Source organism: Nyctereutes procyonoides, unplaced genomic scaffold (genome assembly GCF_905146905.1).
Source record: "Nyctereutes procyonoides isolate TBG_1078 unplaced genomic scaffold, NYPRO_anot_genome, whole genome shotgun sequence".
Lineage (NCBI taxonomy): Eukaryota > Metazoa > Chordata > Mammalia > Carnivora > Canidae > Nyctereutes > Nyctereutes procyonoides.
In genome coordinates, this window is record NW_026575130.1 from 8,499,140 (window position 1) to 8,525,947 (window position 26,808).

The following is a 26,808-nucleotide window of genomic DNA, read 5'->3' on the forward strand; positions in this document are numbered from 1 at the left end:
GGGAAGGAAGGAAGTGACAGAGTCAATATAATTTCCATGATGATTTAAATAATTTGCTTATTGACTTAACATCTATATACATTCATTGGAAAGACGAATTTACATAAATGTATGAAGCATAATTTATAATCTCTTTCAGACAAAGACTGGTTTGCAAGTGCATTTACAAACCCCTTTAGTTACATCCTTAGAGATCAACACTGCTCTAGGTATTGAGGATCCATAGATACATGTAACTTACCCCATTCCCTCAGCGTTAAAGCCTGCTGTCTTCATGTTTTACACAGCAGATAAACAAACTTACTCTTCTGTTCCTGGCTACTGCCCCACAATAACTTTCTAGCTCTCATTTGATTATTGCCATTGACGGCAGCCAGTATGTTGAACAGTGTTAGTCATTACCATGACTAACTTGAAATTTAAAATATAATAATTACTATAAAATTGATTCCAGCTTACCGTGAAAGGTTGTTGGAATAGGAAACTGCTTAATTTCTAAGGCAATCTTCTCCGTCATTCTCTGATTATACCTTCTCCTATATCTTCCTCAATTGTGTTTCAACAATATTGTCCCTTTCTCTTACAGCTTCAGTCTTTCCTATTCTGTTAGATTCCTGATCTTAGCCTATAGTTATCATGAAATCGCCTGTGTCCTGACAACAGCAAAGTCTCTCTTTATTCTGGGTCCCTTTGTGTTACTATCCCATCCATTTTCCTTCAAAATCTAATACTTAATTCTTCTCTGCTGCAAGCCTACTGATATTCTTCTTCATTTAATTATGTTTATCACATTAATTCATGTATATAGTTTACAAAGGCAAATAAAGCTTAAAACCATGGTAATGCTAAAAATGTTTAACAACTGATTGAGCATAGATACTGACCAGTCAGATAAGATCATGAACCAATTATCTTTGCTTACGAAATACCCTTATCGGGCAGCCCCGGTGGCCCAGTGGTTTAGCGCCACCATCAGCCCAAGGTGTGATCCTGGAGACCTGGGATCAAGTCCCATGTAGGGCTCCCTGCATGGAGCCTCTTTCTCTCTCTCTCTCTGCCTCTTTCTCTCTCTCTCTCTCTGTGTCTGTCATGAATAAATAAATAAAATCTTTTTTAAAAATACCCTATCATACCCATTCTCACTCTGGTTCTCTCCATCCAGAAACAACCACTTTCAAATCATTGCTGTCTCTTCTGCTATTTGTTTCTTTTTTTTCTTCTGCTATTTATATCTGATTCCTTTATAACATGTTCATACAAGCATTTCTTTTAAACTATTGCCTGGATTTTCAGTCACTCCATGTTCTTCAAAAGTACTAATGCCTAAACTTGTCTGGGTTTCTGTGGGATATATTTACTTTATTCTTATGGATTTTCTTCATGAGGCCTTTCAGTTCTCTCTGGTCTACTAAAACCATTACCACCGGCCCATCTGCTTTGTAGCTTCTAAAATTTTGGTAATCCCTCAAGTCTGTAGTCATCTCGTTGCAGGGTGGACTGCAGAGACATTGGGTCCTGAATCTTTGACCCAATCCATCCATCTGGTCAGCCATCTTGGGCCTGTCTGGTTTGATCTGGCTTCTTGTGGCTTTGTTTTGGAATGCTGCCAGGACAGGCCTCTGACTTTCCTGATAGCTGGCTATGACTTCTTTGCTGGCTGCCAGGCATCCTGTTAGAACCTAACTAGAGGCCTCTAACACTCTCCCCATTCCATTTGGATGTATTGATTATACCTTATTTTTTAAAATTGTTTTATTCTTACTTTAGTGGCACTTGGAGGGGAAGCAGAGTCTTTTGTTTTTGTATTTACAGATTTATTTGTTTATTTTAGAGAGACAGAGAACATGAGCAAGAGGGAAGGGGCAGAGGGAGAGGGAGAGAGAATCTCAAGCAGACTCTGTGCTGACCACAGAGCCCCACAATGTACAGCTTGATCTCATGATTCTGAGATCATAAACTGAGCCAAACCCAAGAGTTTGACACTTAACCAACTGAGCCACCCAGGCACCCTGGAAGCAGTTTTTTTTTTTTTTTTTTTTTTTAAAGCCTGTGTTCAATTTCCCGTATCTGAGCACAAGGTCAATCAAATGGCTACCCTGTACTTCTGCTTCCATTTTCTGGCCTCAACTCTCAAAGGTCTGGTTTCTACCTCTAACACTCAGCTAAGACTACTTCTTTGAGGAATCCCAGTAATCCTTGTTCATCTAATTCAGTGGCCTTTTTTCAGCCTTCATCTTCTGGAGCTCTCTGCCACAGTAGACACATGGAGCAAAGGACCCCTCTCTGGCTGGGAAGCAAACTCTCTTTTACTTGCTCCACATCTTCAGCTCCTTTAATGTAAATTCTCCTCAATGTTCTGTTTTTGTTGGGTTTGTTTTGTTTTGTTTTGTTTGCCATTCAGTGAATACCAGGCCCACCATACCCCTTAAAGCAAGTCTGAGAAGCTTTCACCTGAAATGAAGGTCAGAAGCTTCCAGTGATTACAGAGAACTAGACATTGTAGCTGTTGTTATATGATCTTTCCTGGGACTAAAAGCCTTAATTTTTTATGTTTTCTCTAATCTAAGAATGATTGAAAAGTTATGACACTTGTGCATGTTTCTGTCAATGAGCAAGGAAAAAGGAGACCCGAGAAAGGATTTAAAGGAATAAAGTCTGGAAAGAATTATGTTGTTTTCTACTTGCACCCAATTGGAATATCTCTCTTTCAATATAAGGGTGATACATAGAAGGGTGACAGTTCCTGCTATCAGGCACTTACAGTCTTCTCAGTGGAAGATATAAGAGCTAAGTAATTACAAAAATTTCAACTCTAATAAGTGCCACAAAAGAGGAACCATGAAAAGTATTGACTGGTGGATTTCTTCAGAGCTCAATGTGTCAAAAGCCAATTTAGCGAATGACCAATTTGTGAAATTTTCTTCTTTATGTGGCTATTTACTAAAGTTTTGTGAAAAGCATATTAGATAGAATAACTTTTAGAGCTTATGCAAATTCTTGCATGGTTTTAATTGATTGTTTTTTATTTGTTTTCATGACAGCATTTAAAGATTGTTCAATTTGTTTCTGTCCCCACTGGCTGTTATTGCAGCTGGAGGACACTGAGAAAGAGAGGGGGACTTGTCACTGAGGACTAGGGAGACCAAAGGACAAGACACTCATCCTCCAGACAGGCCAACTAGGGGACAGAAGCAGCACTGGATTTCCACAACTCGTTTTTTACCCAATTGGTCTGTTCCCAGCCCTCCACATATTTCCTCTGGATTCCTGCAGGTCTAATTGGCCTCCTGCCTGTCTGACCTGATCTCCAATATCTTCCTCAAATGCATATTTGCTTCCTTGCTGAAAGTGACTCCCGTGGGACCTGCTCTCTTATCCTCCACCACCCTCCCTTTCTATTCTCTAGTCTCAATCAAGCCTCCTGTTCTCTTTCTTACAGTCTTGCCTAAAGTACCTACCCACCACCCCCTCTGCCAGCAACTTCTGCTCAGCACCCTCAGAACTCAGCCCAGATCAGTTCTTTCTGGAAATGTTCCCAAGCTTCTTCATCAGGCCAGGGCCCAGAACACTGTCCTAATGGCATTTTCAACCATCTCTACCAGAGAAATTGTCATTCAGGCTTGCCTGTCTCTCTTTGGGTGTGACAGGGAGTTCTATTCCTCTGGTCCTAGTCTTTCTGTGTTACAGAGTAGTACTTACTAACTCATTTATTGAGTTAATGAATAAATGAGCTAATAATCTGTCTTCCAGGATTTAGACACACACCAGATACCCCTTTGCCAAAAAGTATTGCCAAATGCACATCCTTCAGACACTTCATACTCAAATGGTCGCAAACCAAATTCATAATAGCATTATAGATCTTCACTATCACTCAACCTCAAGACCTAGTACCCACCCTCAAACCCTAAATGGATTAAATTGTCCAATCCTATTACTTTTGGTTGCCTGAGTGTCTTTTGAAACCATTCTGATACTCCACTCCTGCTGCCTCTTACCAGTTTCCTGGCCAGTGACCATTCCATTTGAAGCATATGAAACCCCATACACCCATCAGTTGGGACTGCTCTTGATTCCCTGAATACATTCTGCACCACCCCTCTTGTAAAGACAGGCTGTAGCACCAGCCCTCTGCTAACATCTGTCCTTCCTTAACTTGCTCAAATGCTACCACCTCCATGAGGTCTTTTTAAATTCCTTAGAAATACTAACTCTCTTCCACTCTGGTTCTCCGAGAGTACTGTGTTGTGTCTACCACTGTTATATCAATTACCACAGTCTGCCTTGTACCCCAGTTGCAATGTGTGTTTCTGTCTTATTGCTTACATATCAAGCCCCTGGAAGACAGAACCCTGTATCTTAGAGAAACTTTACACATAGTAGGAGTTTAACAAATGGCTTTTTTGGCACTAATAAAATTAACCAATTTCATTCATCAATTCATTCCACAAGACTATATTTCACACCAGTTTTACTTCTTAACATGATTTCTTCAAAGGCAGAGTTTTATGTTGGCTTTAGGATAATAATAATTCCCATTGATTTCATGCCTAGCACCTGTCAACCATTATATGTTTATAATTTCTAATCCTTGCAATAGCCTCGCAAAATAGAAGATGTTACCTCCCATTTTACAGGTGAGGAAACACACATTTTATGAGGGTAAGTAACTTACCCAAGGGCATATAGTTGTAAATACCCAAGCTTGGACTAGAAGTCAGGTTTGTGATTCTGCAAGCCATGAAAACATATCACCCTATCTGTACTGTGTGATAGGTGAGTCTGTTTTGTTCCTTTCCTTCGTGTATAATCATCTTCAAAAAGAAGATTTTGGTTTGTTACTGTTTATTTTGTGTTTTACAGCTTTCTTTGCTATCAAACACACCACAAGTGAGTCTGTTAGATGAAAAATGTTTAACTGAAAGATACACACATCTCTCCTGCAATAAAGTCTTCTGCCAACCATGGCAGAAATGCATCGATGGGACCTGTACTTGTAAACTCCCTTATCAGTGCCCAAAGGATGGTACCTCAGTGTGTTCAACTAATGGGAGAAACTACCCAACTTACTGTCAGCAAAAGAGTTTTGAATGTCTTCGTCCAGGGGCAAAGTTTTTAAATAATGGAACATGCACAGCTGAAGGTAGGAAAAGTCTAGTTGAGTCTATGATGTAAGAAGGAAGTTTTTTGTCATCCCTTCTACTAGAAAATAATTTTGCCATGAAATGTTATGATGACAATTCAAAATTCCTTTCTCAACCCTTGATTGTAATTTCTGTGATAACTAAAGAAATAACATCACCAGAATATAGCCAGCCTTTGAATCCACAGCACAAGGCCCCCAAGGTCAGTCCTTCCCCTCAATGCCTGGTGCCACTCTCTGTTACCCAGCCCTTCAAAATTATCCTTACCCTCACTTCTACTTGGCTAGCAGGACTATTCCCAGAACTATTGAATTGGTTCAGAACCCAGTGAACAAATCTTTACATGACATTGATACTGAGATGGAGCTGCACCTCTGGACCTCCAGCTCCAATAATTTCTTCCAGCATCCATCCTACCAGCCCCTACCCCAAGGGAACCCCAACCCTGTTGGCCCTGATCTAAGGGGAACTCAGGCCTCTGCTGACCTAGGCCATGCTCTAACCTGGTCATGCTCTAAAACTTCTAACTTTGGTACATCAAATGAAAGAGCTTGTCTATACTCCATCCAGGTTCCTAATGCAGTGAGGAGGCTGGGATACTGACAGGTAGATCTGTGGAGTGGTTAAGGTTATGAATCTCACTGCCAGATTTAGCTGCAAGCTCCTCTACCCCACCTCAGTTATTGACAAGCTATGTGACTGTCAGATCCCATTTTTCCACATCTGTAAAATATGAATAACACTAGTTCCTAACTCATAAGACCCTCATGAAAACTAAATAAAATCACGTATGTAAAGCTCTTCACACACTGGCACACAAAAAAAGCTCAAGAAATTTTAGCTATGACAGCAAACCTTAGGCTATATTCAGATATCAATTATCACAGGCACTGAGTGAATTGATAGAAAAATACTCAAAACATTCTTTCTTTAAAAAAAAGATTTATTTATTTATTTGGTTATTTATTTATTTATTTATTTGAGAGAGAGAGCACGCAGTGGGGAGGGGAAGAGAGAGAGGGAAAGAGAAACTCAAACAGAGTCTGCATTCAGCACCAAGCCCCACCTGGGGCTCCATCTCAGGACCCCGAGATCATGACCCTGAGCCAAAACCAAGAGTCAAGTGCTCAACCGACTGTGCCACCCAGGCACCCCAAAACATTGTTTTTAAAGGCACCATGCCATAGGTCAGTGCAGTAGCCTAAATATCTGTGTGATGCTGAGTGAAGATGTTGAAGCACTGTGGAGCAGGCAGTAGAGAGCCCCCTATTTCAACCCATCTCTTTTGCCTGTTGGAGGAAGGGAAGAAATAATAGAGATTATTCTGTCAGTGGCAGACTTTTGTTGTCTTGAGGCATTAAATGCCTTAAATATATGAGGATGTATAAAACTTTTTTACATTCTAATTATTTGTTTGGCTTACTTTTAAAAAGAGCACAGACTTGGGAGTGAGATCAATATGATAGCTTCTGATTCCTGGCTTCCCCACTGGAGCGAGCAACTTAACCGCATGTGTAAAAATGGAGGAATTTAGGTTCCTCATGTGTAAAAATGGGGATAAATATCAGTGTTTTCTTCACACGGTTGCCTCATAAAATAATTGCCTGCTATTTTCTGTCAAAATCTTCATGGAGTTCATAGTTAATTTGAAATTATGTATTTTGTTATTTTAAAGGCTTTTAATCATGAGGAGAAAATATAATTGCCTAATATTGCTCATTCTTTTGTTTTGTTTTGTTTTATTTTTAATTTTAGGACAATTTGGCATTTCCTTAAAGTATGGAAATACCACTTCAGAGGGAATTGTTGAAGTAAAACTTATACACCAAGATAAGAAAATGTTCATATGTAAAAAATCCTGGAGCATGTTGGAGGCTAATGTGGCCTGTGTTGACCTTGGATTTCAACAGTGAGTGCTTGTGTCAGTGGATTATCTCGGGGTTGGTCTTGTTGTTCCAACTATTAGCTTTTTGATTACCCAGTCTTTCTGCTTTAATTTCCTCATATGTGACCTGAGAATATTAACCACCTGCCTCCTAGCATTGTTATGAAGATTAAATATGTTCATGTTTCACTATTTATTCCTATTCATTTACACTTAGAACATGGCTGAGCACAGAGTACCTGTAGGTTTGTTGAAGTTCCAGAGAGTTGTAAATATGTTCATTACCAATGTGTTGGTTTGTTGCTGCTTCTTGCATCTCTCAACTTTATTCTGAATTCAGGTTCCTTCTTCCTATACCACATCTGCTAGTGGTTCATTAGTGAAAGTATCTGATTAAACTGAGCCACAAGATACTTGTGGTCTTTGACAGTTTGTGACCTACAACCTATGATTCAACCTAATAGGAAAGTCTTTCAGTCTTTTATCTCCCAGTATTTTACTCTTATCATATTTTGTATGAGCTCATGGACAGACTTCTCTTATTTTAGCCAGTGGGTATTTCCCTTCCTTCTTTAAGATCTCGTTGAACCCCTGGTCAGGCTCCCTGCTCAGCAGGGAGTCTGCTTCTCTTTCTCCCTCTGCTCCCCCTCCCCACTTGTGCTCTCTTTCTTTCTCAAATAAGTAAGTAAATAAATAAATAAATACAGCTTTATTTATTTTTTATTTATAAAAAAGAGCTCATTGAATGCATTTTATCTAGTATTTTTAGATAGTTTTAGATTGATTTTTTCAAATTATTTACCTCTGAGATTGCCCCAATGGCTCTTATTTGTTCCCATATTTTGATGCTGTTTGGCACAGTTTTATGACTCTTTCATCATCATTATGGATCCAAAATCATTAAAAATACCTTCTTTATTCTCTTTAATTGTTTTCTTTTTGCTTTTCATTCTAATTGATATGATATTTATATTGTGATTATTGCTTTGTTATTGTTTATATATTTTACCTGATGCATCTTTCTCAACTTCTTATTTTTAACATCATTTCCCCCATTTCCTTCTAAAGAAACAAGAAACAGTTGAATGTTCTGAAAGAACAATTTACTATAACTCATCATCTCTAGTATATTGAGTCATAGAGGTAGCCTCTTACATGCACAAATTCTGAACAAATTGAGAAGTTCAAGCAATGGCATACAGATGCCAAAATATCACCTTAATACTGTCAAGGCTGAATTGAGGACATAGTTTAACATAAAAACAAAACGAACCTCCTAGAATTAAATCAACTTAACCTCCCAAAATCTAAGCAACAATGGAACCAACTAGGTGAACCTTACAGCAAGTGAAGCAAGTGAAGCGGTCCCCAAAAGGAAAGATGGAAATGTGAACTAACCTTGATTTATAACTCCAAAATTCCCTGATCAATTATTCGGTTCCCTTTCCTTGAACAAAGAGGAATTAAGAGATGGAGAGAGGCCAAGAATGACACCCTCAGGTTGAAAGGAAACATCAGGAGTGTGGAAGAATAATTCCTCCTTAACAAGAAACAGAGAAGAGGAAACTATTATTTGCTGAGTATTTGTCACTCTTGAACTTTGGCTAGTCAATTTAAATTGACTGCTTTAATTAATCTTTCCAAAACTAGCTGAGATTATTATGTTCCCTTTTGTAGGTGAAGATACTGAGGCTCAGAGAATTTAAGCATCTTGTTCAATGTATCATTCATATGTAGAAAATTAGAGGAAATTACTTTAGTTCCTTTTCTCCTACACTAAGATTATAAATGCAAGCTACTAATTATTCTACCTTAATGTTTCATTTATTCTATTTGTAGAGGTGCTTTTGACATTCAAAAAATGTTTGAAGTTCCTGAAGAGCAACATAAAAATCTCACCGAATGTCTGCAGGTACATTGTCGAGGATTAGAGACAAGTTTGGCTGAATGTACTTTTACTAAGAGAAGAGCTAAAAATGTAGCTGGTGTGGTTTGTTACACAGAGAAAACAGGTTGGTAGAGTACTTGCCTGAAACTCCAAAACTTCCTTCAAAATTGCTTATTGCACACCAGTCTGTAGTAAATGAACAAAGGATGGATACTCAATTGCAATAATAGGGGCAAAATCATTCTGGGGGACTTTAAAACCTAAACTGGTGCTTTTCCTCTATTGCACCTTTTTGCGTTCAAATATTACTTCTATCCAGGTTCCTCTCTGGGGGCAAAGCTGCTTGACTTCTCTTTGCTTGCTGGAACAGCTGGATTAAAGTTAATACAACAAACATAAGCAACTCAAACATCAGAAGAAACCTCCATATCTTCTTTGAGAGGTCCAGCCTACACACTTCAAAATACCTTTAAAATATTTAAGTGGCCACAGTCTCAAAGCAGTCACTGCCACTTTTTTCCTAAGTCTTAACTAGATTGGAATATTTTAGTCACAAATACGGTTTTAAAAGCTAAAGCCTGGGACACCTGGCTGGCTCAGTGATTGAGTATCTGCCTTCAGCTCAGGTCGTGATCCCAGGGTCCTAGGATGGAGTCCAGTGTCAGGCTCCTCGCAGGGAGCCTGCTTCTCCCTCTGCCTATGTCTCTGCCTCTCTCTGTGTGTCTCTCATGAATAAATAAATAAAAATCTTAAAAAATAAAAATAGAGGCTGAAGACTTTTTTGGTGCTAAAAAAATACCATCAAAATATAAATGGCACTGTTCAAATAAGTTATGAGATGGAAGTGAGGATTTGTACAGCAGCGGGAAAGGAATGGGTGAACACCTGTATTTGCCAATGTGAGCAAGGACCTGTGATCCCTGATCCCCATCCCCCAACCTCAATGAGTACAGACCTCCACAATAAATACTGGTTTTCAGAGATAACGAAAGGGTCTCCATAAACCAACTTTGACATTTGTTTTCCTTTTTAACCATATATATTATGTTGATCCTACCAATACAGTTTATATCATTTTTTACTTGATGCCTGACTTTATCTTAATGTCTCTGTTATTCCAAATGTGTCACCTACAACTCCATAAATAAATTTCACAAAGATAATTCATAATTTACAGTTTCTACAGCAAGTGATTCCTTCCATTGCGTGAATGGGAAACAGATTCCTCAAAAGAGGACCTGTAATGGTATCAATGATTGTGGAGACCAGAGTGATGAACTATGCTGTACAGGTAGTAAAAGACTTCCCCCATTGAATTTTAGATTCTATCCCATTAAATATTAAGTATGAAAAAAATAAAAATAAAATCTCTACTGTTTATGTTTGTGCAGGATGCCATGGCAAAAGTTTCTTTTGTAAATCTGGTGTTTGTATTCCAAACAAGTATAAGTGCGATGGTGAAGTGGACTGCATTACAGGAGAAGATGAAAATGGTTGTCAAGGTAATTTAAAGTTGTGTGGTTATGTTTTTTCATTACTTGATCTGGGTATTCTGAAACTTCCTTTTAGGTAAATTGTAATTTTAAATGAGTATAGGACAGTGTTAGCAGTAAGAGTACTACTGAATGGGCATTTGAAGAACTATGGAATGTTCTTCTCTCATATTTTAATTTATTAAACATATTTGTTATTTCAGAAATTTGTATTAGAAAAGCTCCCACATAACAAAACTAGACATTAGTAGAATGAACCAATATGTGCCTATCTCCCAGCTCAAACAGTTATCAATATTTTGCCAGTCTCATTCAACTTGTTTGAGTATTTTAAAGCACATTTGAGATACCACGTCACTTCACCTATATAAATTTCTAATGATACAAACACTTCATATATACACAATATATTTTCATTGGTATACCTAATAATAATTCCCTAACACTGTTTAATAACAGCCCATGTTCAATTTTTTTCCAACCATCTCAAAAATATCTTTTTAAAAAATATTTTATTAATTTATTTGAGAGAGAGAGAGTGAGTTGGAGGGAGAGAGCTAGAGAATCTGAAGCAGACTCCAAGCTGAGCCCAGAGCCCAGTGGGGGCTCCATTCCATGACTATGAGATCATGACCTGAGCCAAAACCAAGAGTCATCAGATGCTTAACCAACTGAGCCACCCAGGTGGCTCTCAAAATTGTCCTTTTAGAACAATGTGTTTGAATTAAGGTCCAAAATAATCTAACATTGTATTTGATTATTAAGTTTTTAAAGTCTGTTTTATTCTTTAAGAGTTACCCACCTGGAAACACAATGGTCCAAGATCTTTGGGATACATCAAAAGCAGTTCTAAGAAACAAGTTTATACCAATACAGGCCTATCTCAAGAAAGAAGAAGAGACCCAAATAAATAATCTAACATTATATCTAAAAGAGCTAGAAAAGGAAGAACCAAAAAAGCCCAAAGTTCATAAAAGGGCATTTAAATTTGTAAGGAAAAAATAAAACTGTCACCATTTGCAAATGACATGATACTTTACATGGAAAACTCTAGGGGTACCTGGGTGGCTCAGTCAGTTGGGAATCCAACTCTTGATTTTGGCTCATGTCATGATCTCATGGTTCATGAGATAGAGCACTACATTAGGCTCCACGCTCAGTGGAGATTCTGTCCCTCTGCTCCTCCTCTCACTTCCTCTCTCTCTCTCTCCTCTCTCTCTCTCTCTCTCCCCCAAAATAATAAATCTTTTTTTTAAAAAAAAAGAAAACTCTCTCTGCCCCTCCTCTCACTTCCTCTCTCTCTCTCTCCTCTCTCTCTCTCCCCCAAAATAATAAATCTTTTTTTTTTTAAAAAAAGAAAACTCTAAAGACTCCACAAAATAAACTATTAGAACCAATAAATGAATTCAGTAAAACTGCAGGATACAAATAAACATTCAGATATCAGTTGTGTTTCTATATACTTGTAACAAATTATTGGAGAAAGAAATTAAAATAACAATCCCATTTATAATTGCACCAAAAGGAATAAAATATCTAGGAATAAATTTAATTAAGGAGATGAAAGATTTGTACTCTGAAAACTATAAGACATTGATGAAAGAAATTGAAAGTGAAACAAATAAATGGAAATATATACCATGTTCATGGCTTGGAAGAACAAATATTTTTTAATGTCCATACTACCCAAAGTAATCTATAGATTTAACACAATCCCTATCAAAATATCAATAGTATTTTTCATAGAACTAGAGCAAATAATCTTAAAATTTGTGTGGAACCACAAAAGACCCTGGATAGCCAAAATAATCTTGAGAAAGAACAAAGCTGAAGGTATCACAATCCTAGATTTCAAGATATACTACAAAACTATAGTAATCAAAACAGTATAGTACTTGCACAAAAACAGACACATAGATCAATAGAACAGGATAGAAAGTCCACAAATAAATGGATGCTTACATGGTCAATTAATTCACAACAAAGGAGGCAAGAATATATAATCTAGACAAGACATTCTTTTCAATAAATGGTGTTGGGAAAGCTGGAAATGTACATTCAAAGAAATGAAACTGGATCACTTTCTTACACCATACACAAAAATAAACTCAAAATGGATTAAAGACCTAAATGTATGTTGTTTAATTTAACTTAAATAAAAAAATAAAGACCTAAATGTGAGAACTGAAATCATAACACTCCTAAAAGAAAATATAAGCAGTAATCTCTTGGACACCAGCCTTAGCAACATTTTTCTAGGAATTTCTCCTCAGGTGAGGGAAACAAAAGTAAAAATAAACTATTGGGACTACCACAAAATAAAAAGCTTTTGCACAGCAAAGAAAACCATCAACAAAATAAAAAGATGACCTACTGAATGGGAGAAGATGTTTGTAGATGATATATCTGATAAGAGATTAATATCCAAAATACATAAAAATTTATACAACTCAGTACACATGCACACACACACACAAAATGATTAATAAATGGGCAGAGGATCTGAATAGATATTTGTCCAAAGAAGACATAAAGATGGCCAACAGATACATGAAAAGATGCTCAACATCCCTAATCATCAGGGAAATGTGAATCAAAACTATAGTAAGATATCACTTCACACCAGTCAGCATGGCTAGTGTCAAAAGGACAAGAAAAAACAAGTATTGGTGAAGATGTGGAGAAAAGAGAACCCTTGAGTGCTGTTGATGGTGCACAAAATTGGAGCAGCCACTATGGAAGACAGTATGGAGATTTCTCAAAAAAAATTATACATATTTGTATATATCTACCATATGATTCAGCAATTCCACTGTATACCAATACAAGAGAACAAGAACACAAATGCAAAAAGGATGTGTGTATCTCTATGTTTATTGCAGCATGAATTACAATAGCCAAGATATGGAAGCAACCCAAGTGTCCACTGACAAACAAATACATACACTGACAAACAAATACACACACACACACACACACAGAGGCATATTACTCAGGTCATAAAAAAGAATAACATCTTGCCATTTGCAACAACATGATAAACCTAGAGAATATTATGCTAGGTGAAGTAAGTCAGAGAAATACAAACAGCATATTATTTCACTTATATGAAGAATTTAAAAACAAAACAAATGAACCAACCAACAAACAAAAGCAGACATAGATACATAAATACAGAGAACAAACTAGTGGTGGCCAGAGATAGGTGGGGAGAATGGGAGAATTAATTGAAGGAGATTAAGAAGTACAAAATTCCAGTTATAAAATAAGTATGTCAGAGTATGGTCAATGATATTATAATAATGTTGCATGATGACACACAGTAACCACACTTACTGAGGTCAGCATTGCATAATATGTAGAATTGTTGAATCTTGGGGTCATACACCTGAAACTAATATAACAGTTTTTGTCAACTATACTTCAATTTAAAAAATGTTACCTACCCATCCACTCCCAATTTTTTTCATGCCATTGGTTTTTAGAGAAACTTGGTCATTTGTCTATAGGATGCTCCTTATTCTGGATTTATAGAGATTTGAAAAAAAAAAAAGAAAACCTCTGATGCTAAAAAATATTTACTAGGTGCCTACTCTGTGTCACACAGACTGACTTCTTCCTTACATCAATGCTTTCTGGAAGAAAAATCTCTGGAAATTATTATATTCATTCATTTATTCAATGAATATTTATTAAGTTCTTACTATATATGTGCCAGACCCTATTCTTGAAAAGAGAATCTAATTGTTTTTATATTCCAAATGTAATGCCTTATAGATAAGCATTAAATACATGTTGGAGATATATATGGACAAATTAATTGATAATAATTATATTTTGGCAGTGCTTGGTATTATATGACTTTACTGAAGTCTTATTTAATTTCCCATTGACATCAGTTCTTAAATATAAAAACACACTTTTTAGGATTTCAAGTCATATTATTTCTTTTGATTTATATAAGCAGTTCAGCAAAATACTTTATGTTCATTAAAAATAGTTAAAACCTTAATAAAGAGAGAAAAGAAAGAAATTTCAAAGCATTTTTAAGGGAGGAAGACAGTGAATCACAACTCTTGCCAGGATGCTTGAGAGTTTTTCCCTCTCAGTTTTATTGAGATAGAATTGACATACAATACTGCATATAAGTTTAAGGTGTATAATATAGTGACTTGGCACACATTCATCGAAAGATGATGACCACAGTAAGTTTAGTTAACATCTATTATGCCATACAGTTACCAAAAAATTTTTTTCTTTGTGATGAGAGCGTTTAGGATTTACTCCCTTAGCAATTTTTAAGCCTACCATATAGCAATGGTAACTATAGTCACTGTGCTGTACATTGTACCTCCAGTGCTTATTTATCAGGAAGTTTGTAGGACAATTCCCCACCCCCCCACCCTCTGCCCCTAGTAACCACAAATTTGATCTTTTTTTCTCTGAGTTTGCTTTGTTAGATTTTACATATAAGTGGCATCATGCAGTATTTGTCTTCCTCTTAAGCTTACAATTTGATTTCACTTTTCAGCATAAGAATATTTGGGGTTTCTTCACCTTCTCCTCTTCTTTGGTCCCTTTTCTCTCCCTCTCCTCCTTCTCCTGATTCAGTTTAAGGTCAAAGAACACAAATTGTTAGCTTATCAGGGGGAAAAAATCCCACTGCTAGCGAGTAACTATGACATAAAGCTGACTTTTAAAAAATCAATTATCTTGAACCCATATCAAAAATACATTTAGTCAACTCTCATTGTTACTTCCATTTACCCTTCTGTGGAGTTAGCATCACCATTTGTATTTCAGTAGTGCTTCTAATTTTTCCCTCTCTAAGCAAGATCAAATGAGAGCAGAGATGTAAAATAAAAATATTATTATATTCATTGATCTTTCAGCGGACAGATCAGAATCACTACACCAATGGAAGTTTGGAGTGTAAATTGATTTCATGTATCCTGAAAAATCCCACCTTTTATACATATACGTTTAAAAGAGTTATACATTTTGTATAACTATATAGTAAATTTGCTGTCCATATGTGTTCAAATATATTCAAAATATACATTTCTTTTTAATACCCAAGAAAAAATTATTTCCTTGTTGTAGTGAAATTGGTATGTGTTCAAATGCAATATGAAACGTTTGTTATGTGGTATTAAAAATCAAAGAAAGATGACATACTGTGATTCCCTTTTATCTTTGGAAAAATTTTGTTATATTATTTCTGAGATATTAATGATTCATATATATTTTATTCATGTGAACATTATGTCTTTGCTACAGTGAGTGTTTTGTTTGTTTTTAGGAACTGAACATTCTGAAATTAAAGGTAAATCCATTTTTATAATAGAAAATTTATTACAAAATTGAGAAAAGGATAAGGTATTGTAATTTCATAATATATGTACATATGATATGGTATGCATGTTTCTCAAAAATTATTCTTCACTATGGTAAATTTTTGGTTTTTCTACATGTGGTTTTTTTTTTTACATGTGGCTCAAGATAAAAAATTTATTAAATTCTTGGAATATTGCAGAATCAAAATAAAACAAAGCTATTGCTGTCTCCTTTATATAATTTTTAAGATCTATTTATTTTAGAGAGAGAGAGAGAATAAGAGAGAGAACTGGGGAAGGGGCAGAGGGAGAGGGAGAGAGAATCTTCAAGCAGACTCCCTGCTGAGTGTGGAGCCTGATGTAGGGCTGGATCTCATGATCCTGAGATGAAATCAAGTCAGATGGTTAACCAACTGAGCCACCCAGCTGCCCCTCTTCTTCTCTTTTAATGTAGTTATTAATTGCACACTATATGACCACGTGTTAGCAATAGCTCAGCTTTCACATTAGTATAGGCAACAGAGGCCTTTCTCACAGAGTGATAAACTTTCCTTCTCATGCTCATCATCCATAACCTGCTAACCCAAACCACCCAAAGTGGACATATCTCTGTGTTTCACCTTTGCTGAAAACCCTTATCCTCTTCCTTTACTTTTTCCTCAACCCAAAGCAATTTCTGAGGAAATTGCCAGCAGAGTCAAGGTAACATCTTTTCATGATAGGTATTTTCTAATTTACTTTTATAAGCCAGTTGTCACCAAATCCTCCACCTCTTAAGGTCACCCTTTATTATTCATAAGAATAAATTGTCTTTATTATTTCTTTATACTCATATAAATTTCTTTAATATCCATATGAAATTCACATATTTATTTAATATGTCTTTATTATTCATATAATAGGACTATCAGAAGTATGTGATTCTCCTCAGGATTTTTTAGGATTCCTGGAGGACTTCCATATCCTCAAGATCACCCCTGTTCTAAATGCCTAATCTCAATTATTTCATCACTGTTCCTTGTTTTATTCCATCGTTATCCTTTTTCCCCTCCCTCCTTCTTTCCCTTCTTTCCTTCCTAGTTTCAGACCTCCGGTGCAAAGAGATGAGTTAATGATACCCCTCAACTTGTTGCACATGATCAGTGTTGGTCTAGGCAGGGCACCTCACTTGTTTTATTTATTCTCTTTTATTTCAGTTCCTGATTCCCCTTCCCCTTAGGCAACCATTTTCATGTGTATTAAAATGTGTAAAATAAAATAACATGTGTATGTCATGTTGTTTGTATACATTCTTATCCAATGTGTATTATCTTGTGAGCATACATTTTTATTTCACATAGTATATATAGCATTATAAGATCTCATATTTCCTTTATTTCTTTTTACAAAGCATTCAAGTTTTAAAGATCTGTCCATGTTGCTATGTGTCCATCTAATCTGTTGCCTCTAGCTTGCTGCATAAAGCACTCCGTGATGTTCCTCTTTCACAATTTACTCCCTACTTTCCCAATAATGGACTCTCAGCCCTCAGTCACACTATGGTGAATGTTCTCTTCTTCAGGATGTATGGGAGAATTTCTTCAATTCGTCGAGCTGGGCAAAAAGTTGGTTCTCAGGGTATTCATCTACCTAATTTGGCTAACTATTGCCTACATGTTCTTTGGCAGAGCTATACCAGTTCTTACCTCTACCACCAATAATGCAGGAGGGTTCTCCTCAACCCCACTAACATTGAGTATTATCCACCTTTCTAATTTTGCTAGTCTCATACTGTCAGTCAAATGGCATTGTTTATTAATTTGCATTTTTATAATAATGAATGGTTTTGAGTTTCTCTTCATACTAGCTTTTGAGTTTTCATCTTCTTTTCTCCCCTGTATCCTTTTGCCAGTTTATATATTTTCTTTTTTTATTATTATTATTTATGATAGTCACACACACACAGAGAGAGAGAGAGAGGCAGAGACACAGGCAGAGGGAGAGGCAGGCTCCACGCACCGGGAGCCCGACGTGGGACTCGATCCCGGGTCTCCAGGATCGCGCCCTGGGCCAAAGGCAGGCGCTAAACCGTGCGCCACCCAGGGATCCCCATATATTTTCTTAATTTCATGTTGCAGTTGAAGTCTTGTTGATTTGCATTCTAGATGTTTATTCATTTTCAGTTTTAGACATTGCCAATACCTTTTTCCATTCTATCACCAATTGATTAACTCTATCCATAGTGAGCTTTGTTGAATAGAAATCTTAATCTTTATGTAATCAAAGTCATTGACTGTTTTTCTTGTGGCTTGTGCTTTTGGAGCTTTGTGATGTTCTTCAAATATCCAGTACACCTCAGCTACACTGAACATTCTGCATCTTTTTTTGTTGTTGTTGATCATTTAATATGAACATTTAAGTGGTCTCTTTGATTCATGAGGGTGCTTTTGTGAAAGCTTCTGAGCAGAACCTCTCTCTGCCCCAGAAAATAATCTAGGCATGTGGATATGTATATATCTCTCCCAAAAAGAACTTGGAAAATCCAGAGACAAGACACATGATTGCTGTAGCCAAGTAACGTTGCCCTTCTGAGCTGTGCCATTCACAGCCACATCCTCAACCAAGACAAAAAACATGGTGGTGGGAATTCACCTTTGGACCCCTAGGTCAAAGAAATTATGATCCTGTCCTCTGAAATGTTCTAGGATGGCAAAGTGATGATGGAATCATCCCATATAACTTCAAGCAAATGTCTAAGGAAGAAGAGAGAATCTTTTGTTGGTTTGTTTCATTTTTGACTTCTAATATCCTTAATACCTAATACTATCAATGCCTAATACAACATCTTTGTTTGCAGGACTCCTGTAAGAGGTGTCTTATTATGTACAAAATGAGAGGAGCCTTTATGATGTCAGCTCAGTACTCTTTCACTCAGTGTTAGTAACTATTCACTACCTTATATAAGGACTTGGTGAATCAGAGTTGAAAAAGAAACTTTACTGCTCTTACCCAAGCATTGTGCCTTCTCTAAATGCAGAAAACCACAGCACTATAGTTCTCACCATTCTGTACCAACAGACACCTTTAGTTGGTACTTGCAAAATTTCTGCCTAGTTCATCATGAGCCTTCACAATTACCTACCTAGGTATAGAAAGGAAATGAGACAGTGTGCTTTTAGGATTTGTACTGTCCTTTTTAAACACAGGACAGGTTTTTGGGTGCCTGGGTGGCTCAGTGGGTTAAGTATCCAACTCTTGATTTAGCTCAAGTCATGATCTCAGGGCGGTGAAATCAAGCCCCAAGTCTGTGGAGCCTGCTTAAGATTCTCTCTCCCTCTGCCCTTCCCCTACTCATGTGTGCCCACACATGCGCATGCATACCGAAGCCCGCATTCTTTCTCACTCTCTCTCAAATAAATAAATAGAGGACAGGTTTTAAGACAGAAAATTATGATCAAAATTTAAATAATTTTAATTATTTAATTTTTTTATAAACACAATCATAAACATTGGAACTTTTTGTTTTATTATAGAAGAAACAGAATATTTGACTGCTAATATGGATGCAGGTAAGTTAACATTATTCTCTTTTACTACCGATTCCCTGGTTTAAGTCTGCATTTTAATGTTGTGTATGTATGTATGTATGTATGAATGTGTGTACCTGTAATTGATTCAAGCAACAATTACCTTTGCTATCAATCTAAATAGAAAAAATAGCATTACTCTTCTGCTTATCACTATCAAGAAAAACAAACATAAATGTTTCTTGGGAACTACTTTTAAAAATGGATCAACTCACAAAGCTAATTTTGAAGTGAATACAATATTTTTGACCTACATAAAGTTTTATTTGCTGTGAGCTTTGTCACATCAGTTGTGTCAAAAACAACCAGTTTTCGAGCATGACTCATGACATACATTTTGAAATAGAAAAATAATAGATTTTACTTGAACTTCGTTGTTCTTTTGCAATATTTTAAACTGTGATAAAACACGATAAAACAGGTCTCTGAAGATCCATATCCTGGCCAGTTGTACACTGAAAGCCAAATTAAATTAAAGTATTAATTAGAAGTATTAAAATTAAAGTATTAAGCCGCTAAGGAGACAGTAATTAATAAGAGCTTTTGAGTCAGACAAATCTGTGTTACATCCTGACTCATTTATTTATTAACTGCATAACCTTAGGTGAATAACTTAACCTCAAATGCAATTTGGGAATAAAATAACTCCCTGTTTTAGAAGAATTTAAGCTGAGGACTCTCTTCTAAACGCCAGGTCCCAAAATTAATTAACAATGTTTTTTCATCAGACAATGAGTGAAAGATTTAGATCTTGAAGATATAGATATCAGTCTGAAGAGATTTGTCAACAAAGGCGCTTTATTTTATACTCAACATAGCACTGGTTTTCAGATAGTGCCCGAGCTGCTTCCACAATCCTCAGTAGACGAGGTCTTTCTTCTTTTAAAGTTCTAAAAGCCACACCTGGGTGGCTCAATGGTTGAGCAGCTGTCTTCGGCTCAGGGTGTGATCCTGGAGTCGCTGGATTGAGTCCCACATTGGGCTCCCCATAGGAAACCTGCTTCTGCCTCTGCCTATGTCTTTGCCTCTCTGTGTCTCATAAATAAATAAAATCTTTAAAAATAAAATAAAGGTCTAAGCACAAATTTAAAACTTACCATCACACTCTTTCCCCACCCCCATTCTTAGAATGGGTGGGACAAAAAAACAAACAGAAAACTATCCATCTTCACTCACAACTTCTTTCCCTGAAGGAGCTACCTCCTTCAAAGTAATTGACATCGATATTAATTTTCCTTTCTAATTTGGGGCTAATAAGCAAGTTCATAAAAGTATTTGTGATATGGTAAAATATATAGAAAGAATAAGGAAAACATCATATATTTTTACTTTCTTCTTTTTTGTGTGAATTCTTTTGCCAGTTCACTTCTTAAGCTTTGCTCTGCCATGTGTCTCTGTGACAAGTGTGCCACAGCTAAATGCTCACAAAGGAAGGAAATATTATCACATGTCAAGTGACAAAAAAATACCCTCTAGCCCATTGATCCTGGATTGTCTATGGGTCCCTGACACATTACTTCTCAGGGTTAATATGATGGTTAGATGAGATAAACTACATGCAAAGTATTTAGCATGGGGACTGATGCAGAAAGTGCTCAAACCTTAACATCATTAATGTTAATATTATTGAAAAGAATTCCATAGGAACAGCCTCTACAAAGTAAAAACTATGGAAGTGAGAAGATATAGGTGCCCATGTTTTCAGCTCATTCTGAAAATTTCTGAATGAGACCCTCATTTTAAGTATGCCTGGCCATGTGATACCTCTTATCTATCTGCCAAAGACTGATAAATGTTTAACCCTTCAGCTAACCTCTTTCTGCCACCAGTGTGCCTTTAGGCAGAACTTCAGAGAATCAAGCCAATTTTCGTATTAAGCCAGAATTTTTAAACAAGGTAAATAGTACTTGTTAGTATATAAAATAATTTATTAATCAATTCAGCCTGTTTCGTTTTAGCAATGACTTTGCTGTTTTTGTGGCAGAAGTAATGCGTTCAAAATCATAATGATACAATCTCTCTCTTTCTTGAAGAAAGAAAACGGATAAAGTCACTTCTCCCTAAACTATTCTGTGGAGTTAAAAACAACGTGCTCAGTCGAAGGAAACGAGTCGTGGGAGGAAAGGCAGCAGTAATGGTAAAACTGTTACTTCCCAGCAGTCTAAGTTTGAAAAACAAAGAAAGGTGGGGAAGATATGTAATGTTAAGAGACTGGGACTCTTGCAAAGGACTTATCTTAGGGCCATCCGTCTATCACTGTTTGGTAGAATGGCAGTAACCACACTAATGTCTCTTACAGGGAGACTTCCCGTGGCAGGTGGCAATTAAGGAAAATGAGAAAATCAAATGTGGAGGAATTTATATAGGAGGGTGTTGGATTCTAACTGCTGCACACTGTGTCAGGTAAAAAATTGTCTCCAAAAAGATTTTGGATTCCCTGAAATAATCAAAGTGGGTAATAGAGATTGTGGCAGATGATAGATAAAAACATGTGACAAATTCCACTCTATTAACAGCTAAATCCCCTCCAATATTCATGATCGGAACCCCAGAGGCCATTGTCCCAGAACCTACTGTGTTCTTCCCCCCAGACCAAATTATGATCCCAGATGGCAAGGTCAGATCAAACCCATAGGTACCAAGGCATGTTTTTTTGGCTCATTTGCATGATGGGAAGTAGATACTACCTATGTTTTGTAGAGTTACACCAAATTGTCGAGAAGAGTTTATGACTGAAAGGTTTATAAAGAGATAATGCTAACTTGGCATTTCTCACCTCACTTCAACAAGGATGTTGTTTAAAGAGCTGCATGCGTTTAAAAGCTTCAAATGCATACATCTTTTTTGCCCCTTCCATGTACCTTAAATGTATTTGATATGTGTTCCAGACAGTAAAGGAACTGTTCAAAGTTCTGCACTAATTGTCTCACATGCTGTTCCAGCACTGGCTTGCTCATTTTCTGCATGCGTGCATCACTGACATCTCTTCTTATTCTCATAAAGAGACCAATCATATGGGATGAGAGCTCCACTTATGACCTTATTTAAACTTAATTACCTCTTTAAAGACTATCTCCAGGACACCTGTGTGGCTCAGTTGGTTAAATATCTTTTGCGGACTAACACATGATGTACAGTATGGAGGTTCCTCAAAAAATTAAAAAATAGAACCACTATGCAATCTAGCTCTTCTGCTTCCAGTATTTACCCAAAGAAAATGAAAACAAATTTAAAGGTGTCTATGTATACATAAATGGATAAAGATGTATGTATACAATAGGATATTACTTAACCATAAAAAAAGAATGAGATCTTGTCATTAGCAACAACCTGGATGGATCTAGAGAGTACTATGCTAGGTAAAGTAAGTCAGACAGGGAAAGACAAATGCTATATGATTTCACTTATGTGTGGAATCTAAAATACAAAACAAATGAATGAACAAAACAGAAACACATCCATAGGTACAAGAAGCAAACTTGGTTACCAGAAAGGGGAAGAGTTGGAAAGTAAGCAAAATAGATGAAGAAGATCAAGAAGTACAAACTTCTGGTTATAAAGTAAATAAGCCAAGGAGATGTAACATACAGCATAGATAGGCATGCTTATCATTGGCAATAATATCGTAAAAACATTGTATGTTGTCAGATGGTACCGATAATTATGTTTCTGCAGCTGACTAGGAGTGTAACTTTAGCCAGGTTATGTAACTTCTCAGTCTCAGTTGGGTAATCCACAAAATGGGAAGAATAATATTTACCTCTTAGGGCTGTTAAGAATATTAAAACAAAATAACATATATGAAAGTGCCACATACACTATCTGGTCTGTAAGAGGCACTCAGTAAATGATGTTTCATTCATTCTAAAATCAGAACTGAGGCTGGAAATCCAAACTCTGTCCTCTAGCTGACCTTAGGTTGTTATCAACTCATTTTGTATATTGTCCTTCAGCCACTGTTATGGATTGAATTGTGTCCCCCTAAAATTACACATTGAAGACCTAATCCCCAACATGACTAGATTTGGAGATAGTCTTTTTAAATAAATATTTTATTTATTTATTTGAGAGAGAGAGACATCACGTACAAGCAGGGCAGAGGGATAGAGGGAGAAGGAGAAGTGGGCTCCCTTCTCAGCAGGGAGCCCGATGCCCAACTCCATCCCAGGACCCTGGGATCGTAACCTGAGCCGAGGGCAGATACTTAACCAACTGAGCCACACGGGTGTCCTGGAGATAGTCTTTAAAGAGGGAATTAAGTTTAAATAAGGTCATAAGTGGAGCTAATCCCAAATGATTGGTCTCCTTATGTGAATAAGAAGAGATGTCAGTGATGCACACATGCCAAAAATGAGCAAGCCAGTGCTGGAGCAGCATATGAGACAATTAGTGTGGAGCTTTGAGCAGTTAAGTATCTGCCCTCAGCTCAGGTCATGATCCCAGGGTCCTGGGATGCAGTTGGTCATCAGGCCCCCTGCTGAGCAGGGAGCCTGCTTCTCCTTCTCCCTCTACCCCTCTGCCCTGCTTGTGTGCTCTCTCTCTCTCATGATGTACTCTGGAGAACATTCCTGTGTGCTTGAAAAGATTGTGTATCCTGTAGTTTTGGGATAAAATATTTGTATATATCTATTAAGTCCATCTGGTCTAATGCACCACTTAATGCCAATGTTTCCTTATTAATTTTCTGTCTGGATGTCTATCCATTGATGTAAATGATATATTAAAGTCCCCTACAGTTATTGTATTACTTACTATATCTTTCTTTTTTTTTATTTTTTTTTTATAAATTAATTTTTATTGGTGTTCAATTTACCAACATACAGAATAACACCCAGTGCTCATCCCGTCAAGTGCCCCCCTCAGTGCCCGTCACCCATTCACCCCCACCCCCCGCCCTCCTCCCCCTCCCCCACCCCTAGTTCATTTCCCAGAGTTAGAAGTGTTTATGTTCTGTCTCCCTTTCTGATATTTCCCACACATTTCTTCTCCCTTCCCTTATATTCCCTTTCACTATTATTCATATTCCCCAAATGAATGAGAACATACACTGTTTGTCCTTCTCCGATTGACTTACTTCACTCAGCATAATACCCTCCAGTTCCATCCACATTGAAGCAAATGGTGGGTATTTGTCCTTTCTAATGGCTGAGTAATATTCCATTGTATACATAAACCACATCTTCTTTATCCATTCATCTTTCGATGGGCACCGAGGCTCCTTCCACAGTTTGGCTACCGTGGACATGGCTGCTAGAAACATCGGGGTGCAGGTGTCCCGGCGTTTCATTGCATCTGAATCTTTGGGGTAAATCCCTAACAGTGCAATTGCTGGGTCGTAGGGCAGGTCTATTTTTAATTCTTTGAGGAACCTCCACACAGTTTTCCATAGTGGCTGCACCAGTTCACATTCCCACCAACAGTGTAAGAGGGTTCCCTTTTCTCCGCATCCTCTCCAACATTTGTTGTTTCCTGCCTTGTTAATTTTCCCCATTCTCACTGGTGTGAGGTGGTAGCTCATTGTGGTTTTGATTTGTATTTCCCTGATGGCAAGTGATGCGGAGCATTTTCTCATGTGCTTGTTGGCCATGTCTATGTCTTCCTCTATGAGAGCTCTGTTCATGTCTTTTGCCCATTTCATGATTGGATTGTTTGTTTCTTTGGTGTTGAGTTTAATAAGTTCTTTATAGATTTTGGAAACTAGCCCTTTATCTGATATGTTATTTGCAAATATCTTCTCCCATTCTGTAGGTTGTCTTTGAGTTTTGTTGACTGTATCCTTTGCTGTACAAAAGCTTCTTATCTTGATGAAGTCCCAAAAGTTCATTTTTGCTTTTGTTTCTTTTACTTTCGTGGATGTATCTTGCAAGAAGTTACTGTGGCCAAGTTCAAAAAGGGTGTTGCCTGTGTTCTCCTCTAGGATTTTGATGGAATCTTGTCTCACATTTAGATCTTTCATCCATTTTGAGTTTATCTTTGTGTATGGTGCAAGAGAGTGGTCCAGTTTCATTCTTCTGCATGTGGATGTCCAATTTTCCCAGCACCATTTATTGAAGAGACTGTCTTTCTTCCAGTGGATCGTCTTTCCTCCTTTATCGAATATTAGTTGACCATAAAGTTCAGGGTCCACTTCTGGGTTCTCTATTCTGTTCCATTGATCTATGTGTCTGTTTTTGTGCCAGTACCACACTGTCTTGATGACCACAGCTTTGTAGTACAACCTGAAATCTGGCATTGTGATGCCCCCAGATGTGGTTTTCTTTTTTAAAATTCCCCTGGCTATTCGGGGTCTTTTCTGATTCCACACAAATCTTAAAATAATTTGTTCCAACTCTCTGAAGGAAGTCCATGGTATTTTGATAGGGATTGCATTAAACGTGTAAATTGCCCTGGGTAACATTGACATTTTCACAATATTAATTCTGCCAATCCATGAGCATGGAATATTTTTCCATCTCTTTGTGTCTTCCTCAATTTCTTTCAGAAGTGTTCTATAGTTTTTAGGGTATAGATCCTTTACCTCTTTGGTTAGGTTTATTCCTAGGTATCTTATGCTTTTGGGTGCAATTGTAAATGGGATCGACTCCTTAATTTCTCTTTCTTCAGTCTCATTGTTAGTGTATAGGAATGCCATTGATTTCTGGGCATTGATTTTGTATCCTGCCACGCTACCAAAATGCTGTATGAGTTCTAGCAATCTTGGGGTGGAGGCTTTTGGGTTTTCTATGTAGAGTATCATGTCATCAGCGAAGAGGGAGAGTTTGACTTCTTCTTTGCCAATTTGAATGCCTTTAATGTCTTTTTGTTGTCTGATTGCTGAGGCTAGGACTTCCAATACTATGTTGAATAGCAGTGGTGAGAGTGGACATCCCTTTCTTATTCCTGATCTTAGGGGAAAGGCTCCCAGTGCTTCCCCATTGAGAATGATATTTGCTGTGGGCTTTTCGTAGATGGCTTTTAAGATGTCGAGGAAAGTTCCCTCTATCCCTACACTCTGAAGAGTTTTGATCAGGAATGGATGCTGTATTTTGTCAAATGCTTTCTCTGCATCTAACGAGAGGATCATATGGTTCTTGGTTTTTCTCTTGCTGATATGATGAATCACATTGATTGTTTTACGAGTGTTGAACCAGCCTTGTGTCCCGGGGATAAATCCTACTTGGTCATGGTGAATAATTTTCTTAATGTGTTGTTGGATCCTATTGGCTAGTATCTTGTTGAGAATTTTTGCATCCATGTTCATCAGGGATATTGGTCTGTAATTCTCCTTTTTGGTGGGGTCTTTGTCTGGTTTTGGAATTAAGGTGATGCTGGCCTCATAGAACGAATTTGGAAGTACTCCATCTCTTTCTATCTTTCCAAAAAGCTTTAGTAGAATAGGTATGATTTCTTCTTTAAATGTTTGATAGAATTCCCCTGGGAAGCCATCTGGCCCTGGACTCTTGTGTCTTGGGAGGTTTTTGATGACTTCTTCAATTTCCTCCCTGGTTATTGGCCTG

The 26,808-nt window shown here is 37.2% G+C and overlaps 1 protein-coding gene across 1 annotated transcript in view; it reads left to right on the forward strand.

Moving 5' to 3' along the window:
• Positions 1-26,808, forward strand: part of CFI (complement factor I) — a 55,403-nt gene that overhangs the window by 15,149 nt on the left and 13,446 nt on the right. The window contains exons 3-11 of the mRNA XM_055342566.1: positions 4,864-5,143; positions 6,900-7,053; positions 8,869-9,041; positions 10,095-10,208; positions 10,309-10,419; positions 15,713-15,736; positions 19,259-19,294; positions 21,346-21,449; positions 21,612-21,715. Of these exons, the coding sequence (XP_055198541.1) occupies positions 4,864-5,143; positions 6,900-7,053; positions 8,869-9,041; positions 10,095-10,208; positions 10,309-10,419; positions 15,713-15,736; positions 19,259-19,294; positions 21,346-21,449; positions 21,612-21,715 (1,100 nt within the window). The remainder of the gene's footprint in view (positions 1-4,863; positions 5,144-6,899; positions 7,054-8,868; positions 9,042-10,094; positions 10,209-10,308; positions 10,420-15,712; positions 15,737-19,258; positions 19,295-21,345; positions 21,450-21,611; positions 21,716-26,808) is intronic.